Genomic DNA, 6,017 nt, shown 5'->3' on the forward strand with positions numbered 1-6,017 from the left:
ATATATATGTTTAACTATTTCCAACCTACCATAAAGGCCTGCAACTTTTTCTGTTCTCATTTTCATTTCCATTTCTATTTTCGTGCATGCGTACATTGCATTCCTCTATCTTAATCATGAGGTTCAATTTGGGTTCTAAGTCGAAGGCTTAAAAAAAAAGTTTTTATTAACGAATCAAGGTTCACCCAAAAGAACCACATCATTATTTTTATTATTGTTATAAAATGAAAAGGAGCAAAGCATCACACGGCTCTCCTTAGCATGAAGCTGGCGATCTCATCCGTCCGTCTATTTCTATTTATAAATTCATCGTCACATCTTTCCGATTTTGACGCCATCAGAATCCAAGCCGCGGTGCGAGGGGAGGTCTTACACAGGTCTGCTTTCTTCCTTTAATTTCAAGTTCTATTTGCTCGATCTTGCTTCCTATTCATGCTAGGCTTTCGGCATTTAATCTTGCAAATCGTGGGCACGAAATTTTTGTAATTATGTTTGTTTGAATTCTATGATCTTAATAGTCGTTTGTACAATTATCTTCTGGAGAAAGAATCTTGATGCTGGAGCCTAGGGTTTTGATGTTTGGGTTCTAGATCTTAGATTTGTGGATTTACTTGTTGAGTTTGTATTTGGACCGTGTTTTGAGACTATTTTTTCTATCGGAATGTGCTTTTGATCTATCGGGCAGACGACACCTAGAGCGTCGGCATGAATTTTCTGGAAATTGTAGTTATTTTTTCAATATATCGTTTTTGTTTTACCAATACTTGCAAAGGGCCTAGGGCAAGGGAGTTGCGTTAGATTTTTTTTCTAGCTAGTATATGAAAGGATTCAGATTTGGTATTATGTTGAATCTTAAATTCTGTTTTTTATTTCATTTGCGGATGTTCAAATCAAGATGATTTTATGCCAAGTTGTCAGAAATGTCCTGAATGATGGAAATAGATTTATATGTGTATTCCTTGTCGCAATATAAGATGCTTACGGACAAGCTGAGTTCTTTTTTTTGTGATGTTGCTGATTTTTGTAATACATTAGACATTGGTCCCTAAGCAACATGGTGCATGGAGCTGGATTGTTGTTTCTTCTTTAGGAAAATGTGGAGGTATTCTTATGTTAGTTTGATGTGACTACATTCTCTTGTTAATGATGAGCTTATAGATGGTTTAGGCGGCCTGTTTCAATTCCTTGATTGATTTTCTACTGAAATATTTTTTGCATTATTATATTCTTGATTCTATCAGAGGGCTGGTGGAATATGGAGGTATAAGAATGATAGCAAAGCATTGGAGGAATATGTTTGTTTTCAGATGCTAGCAAATGCACACACCTTACAGAAATACAAAGCAAAATTAGTGTTATGATTTGCAAATATACCAAATGTGATATCAACTATCATCATCCATTATTGTTAAAATTTAAAGTATTGCATAGTTATGATAGGCTCAAGTGTCTTGCATTTATCGGACAAAAAATGAAGAATAGATTTTCTTAAGCAAATGTTAGACAGTTTAAATGTAGAAATGCCTTGAGATTATTGTGTTAAGAGGATATATTGAATTTTTAAAGTTAATTACGTAAAATTGCAAAGACTTTCTGTGGATTTGAGAGTTGTGCAATAGAAAGTAGTTAGTGGATAACTTAAGCATGAATGTATTAAAATTTGTAAGGATAAATTAAGGATTAATCATATTAGTGGAATAATTGGAGTGACATCTATTGAAAATTAGATAGCTGAATCTAGGATTGGTGGGTTTAGATATATAAAATGGTAAAAAATTTGATGCATGGTTAAGATCATTTTAGGAGGATTAGAAAAGAAAATAGGTAGACCTAAGATTATAATGGATAGGAGTTGGTCAAAATATTATGCAAAAATTTGATTTAACACCATATGGAACACTTAAGAGGAACGAGTGAAGTATGAGATTAAGGTTAAATTAAAGGATTAATTGTATTAGAGGAATAATTGGAGGGACATCTATTGAAGATTAGGTAATTGAATATGGTGCTTTGGACATATAAAATGGTAACAATTTGATGCATAATTAAAATCATTTCAGGAGGGTTATAATAGAGAATATGTTTGTTTTCAGATGCAAGCAAATGCACACACCTTACATAAATACAAAGCAAAATTAGCGTTATGATTTGCAAATGTAGCAAATGTGATATCAACTATCATCATCCATTATTGTTAAAATTTAAAGTATTACATAGGTATGATAGGCTCAGATGCCTTGCATTTATTAGAACAAAAAATGAAGAATAGATTTTCTCAAGCAAATGTTAAGTTTAAATGTAGAAATGCCTCAAGATTATTGTGTTAAGAGGATATATTGAAATTTTACGTAGAATTGCAAAGACATTCTGTGGGTTTGAGTGTTGGGCAATAGAAAGTAGTTAGTGGATAACTTGAGCATGAATGTGTTAAAATTTGTAAGGATAAATTAAGGATTAATCATACTAGTGGAATAATTGGAGTGACGTCTATTGAAGCTTAGATAGCTGAATCTAGGATTGGTGGGTTTAGATATCTAAAATGGTAAAAAAAATTTTGTATAGTTAAGATCATTTTAGGAGGATTACAAAAGAAAATCGGTAGACCTAAGATTATAATAAATATAAGTTGGATAAAATATTCTGCAAAAATTAGATTTAACACCATATGGAACACTTAAGAAGAACGAGTGAAGAATGAGATTAAGGATAAATTAAAGTATTAATTGTATTAGAGGAATAATTGGAGGGGCATCTATTGAAGATCAGGTAATTGAATTTGGTGGTTTGGACATGTAAAATGGTAACAATTAGATGCATAATTAAAATCATTTAAGGAGGATCATAAAAGATAATATGTTTGTTTTCTGATGCAAGCAAATGCACACACTTTACAGAAATACAAAGCAAAATTAGCGGTATGATTTGCAAATATAGCAAATGTGATATCAACCATCATCATTTATTATTGTTAAAACTTAAAGTTTTACATAGGTATGATAGGCTCAAGTGCCTTGCATTTATTAGACAAAAATGAAGAATAGATTTTCTTAAGCAAATGATGATTATTGTGTTAAGCATGAATGTGCACAATCATACTTAGACGGTTAAAATTTAGAAATGCCTCGAGATTATTGTGTTAAGAGGATATATTGAAATTTTAAAGTTAATTACGTAAAATTGCAAAGACTTTCTGTGGATTTGAGTGTTGGACAATAGAAAGTATTTAGTGGATAACTTGAGCATGAATGTGTTAAAATTTGTAAGGATAAATTAAGGATTAATCATATTAGAGGAATAATTGGAGTGCATCTATTGAAGATCAGATAGCTGAACCTAGGATTGGTGGTTTAGATATATATAATGCTAAAAATTTGATGCATAGTTAAGATCATTTTAGGAGGATTGCAAAAGAGAGTAAGCAGACCTAAGATTACAATAGATAGAAGTTGGTCAAATATTTTGCAAAAATTAGATTTAACACCATATGTAACACTTGTGGAAAGAAAATAAGATTTAAGGATAAATTAAAACATTAATCGTATTAGAGGAATAATTGGAGGGACATCCATTGAGGATTAGGTAATTGAATATGGTAGTTTGGACATATAAAATGGTAAGAATTTGACGCATAGTTAAAATCATTTCAGGAGGATTATAAAAGAGAATAGGTAAGACGTAAGATAACAATACATAGAAGTTGGTGAAATTTTGTTGCAAAGATTAGATTGAATGCCATATGGAACACTTAAGTGGAGCGAATGAGAAATGAGACTTCATAGAGGTAGGAAAATAGATGGGATGAGACTTCATAGATCTTCATGACTGAAGAGGAAAATAGATGGGATGAGACTTCATAGATCTTCATGACTGAAGATCTATATTTATACTAAAGTGGTTTTCCCGTCTTCTTACATGGTTATTCTTTTCCTTATAAATATTTTATAACTTTTTTTTAGTTTGTATGATCTATGAAGGAGCTCATTTTATCAATGATGTGGTTATGTTGCTTCTTTTTGAAGTAATTGAACCATCTTTCTTGTTAATATTATTTTATTCTTATCTCAAATGATGCCAAACATTTTGTTTGCTTCAATTATTTCCTAGGATCCACTATCCAGTTTTGTACTTTAGCATAGTTAATTTATTTTCAAACCTTTATTTGATGTTTTTTATGTTTGTTTGTATTATCTGGCCATCTTTTTGTGCAGATTCATCTCTCAAAGCTTGCAAGATGGCTGATGCTCATGAGAACGATAGGAACATTGAGATATGGAAGATCAAGAAACTTATCAAGGCATTGGAAGCTGCAAGAGGTAATGGCACAAGCATGATCTCCCTGATCATGACCCCTCGTGATCAGGTCTCTCGTGTGGCTAAGATGTTGGGTGATGAATATGGAACTGCTTCTAATATTAAAAGCAGAGTTAATCGGCAATCTGTACTGGCTGCCCTAACTTCTGCACAACAAAGGCTAAAGCTTTACAGCAACTGACTGCCATAACTTCTGCACAACAAAGGCTAAAGCTTTACAGCAAGGTTCCACCTAATGGTTTAGTTCTATATACTGGGACCATTATTACCGATGATGGAAAAGAAAAAAAGGTTACGATAGATTTTGAGCCATTTAAGCCCATAAATGCATCACTCTATTTATGCGATAACAAGTTCCACACTGAGGCACTCAATGAACTTCTTGAATCTGATGAGAAGTTTGGTTTTATTGTCATGGATGGTAATGGGACTCTCTTTGGCACTCTAAGCGGGAATACCCGTGAGGTGCTTCACAAGTTCACTGTTGATCTTCCAAAGAAGCATGGAAGAGGAGGGCAGTCTGCACTGCGGTTTGCCCGTCTTCGGATGGAGAAGCGCCATAACTATGTCAGGAAGACAGCTGAACTTGCCACACAATTCTTCATTAATCCTGCTACAAGTCAGCCAAATGTTGCTGGGTTGATATTGGCTGGGTCTGCTGATTTTAAAACTGAATTGAGCCAATCTGATATGTTTGATCCACGTCTGCAGGCTGTGATTGATGTCTCAAATGGTGGAGAAAATGGTTTCAACCAGGCAATTGATTTGTCTTCAGAGATTTTGGCAAATGTGAAGTTCATACAGGAAAAGAAATTGATCGGGAAGTACTTCGAGGAGATTAGCCAGGATACGGGAAAGTATGTTTTTGGCATTGATGACACACTGAAAGCACTCGAGATGGGTGCTGTCGAGATCTTACTCGTGTGGGAGAATTTGGATATCAACCGATACGTTCTCAAGAACTGTGCTACTGGGGAACCTGTCATCAAGCATCTCAACAAAGATCAGGAGTCGGATCAGACCAACTTCCGTGATACTGATTCATCTGCGGAACTTGAGGTGCAGGAAAAACTCTCTCTATTGGAGTGGCTTGCCAACGAGTACAAGCGATTCGGCTGTTCGCTCGAGTTTGTTACTAACAAATCTCAAGAGGGGTCTCAGTTCTGCCGGGGCTTCGGAGGCATTGGCGGCATCCTTCGCTACCAACTTGATATGAGGTCTTTTGATGAGGTCTCTGATGAGGAATTTAACGAAGATTCTGATTAGCAATCAGCCAATCGTTGCCTGGAGCCAGTCCAGGAGTCGCCGGGGCTGGCCCTTCCTGAAACTTCTGATACTCCACGGAAACTTAAAACACGCAGTTGAATTATATTCATGAAAGGTTTTGTACCATCTATTTTTTATTCTTCTGTCTTGGCACATCTTTTCTAATATCCAAACCATGACCATTAATATCTTAATCATCACCTTTCAGGTTTCAAGGAGCTGATCCTGGTACCAAGAATCTGCCATATTTGAACAAATGATCTTCATCAACCTATTGCTGATAAGCATGTCTTGGAGCTATTGCTGCTTATCGTTTGCCTTGATGTGATTATGTTCACTGTTTTGTCAATATCGTTATGTTGCTATGTCTGCCATATGATGTTTGTTATGTTATATCTAACTTTGATGTCCTGAAAACAATATAATATGCTTTGCTGCAA

General features: G+C 34.6%; 1 protein-coding gene across 1 annotated transcript; it reads left to right on the forward strand.

Annotated features, from left to right (window-relative positions):
• The first annotated feature begins 281 nt into the window (after window positions 1-281).
• Window positions 282-6,017, forward strand: LOC110024749 (eukaryotic peptide chain release factor subunit 1-3-like). The gene is made up of 4 exons (XM_020724894.1): window positions 282-377; window positions 4,209-4,438; window positions 4,486-5,692; window positions 5,786-6,017. Exons 2-3 carry the CDS (start codon window positions 4,232-4,234, stop codon window positions 5,575-5,577), a joined length of 1,299 nt encoding a protein of 432 aa, XP_020580553.1. The 5' UTR covers window positions 282-377; window positions 4,209-4,231; the 3' UTR covers window positions 5,578-5,692; window positions 5,786-6,017.

This window comes from Phalaenopsis equestris, unplaced genomic scaffold (assembly GCF_001263595.1).
Source record: "Phalaenopsis equestris unplaced genomic scaffold, ASM126359v1 Scaffold000272, whole genome shotgun sequence".
Lineage (NCBI taxonomy): Eukaryota > Viridiplantae > Streptophyta > Magnoliopsida > Asparagales > Orchidaceae > Phalaenopsis > Phalaenopsis equestris.

Excerpts from the sequence above, each read along its gene's own strand:
- LOC110024749 (XM_020724894.1), top strand. The coding sequence starts at position 4,232 with ATGGCTGATGCTCATGAGAACGATAGGAACATTGAGATATGGAAGATC. Across the intron at positions 4,439-4,485 it reads GCAGAGTTAATCGGCAATCT|CAACTGACTGCCATAACTTC; the intron begins GTACTGGCTGCC and ends AAAGCTTTACAG.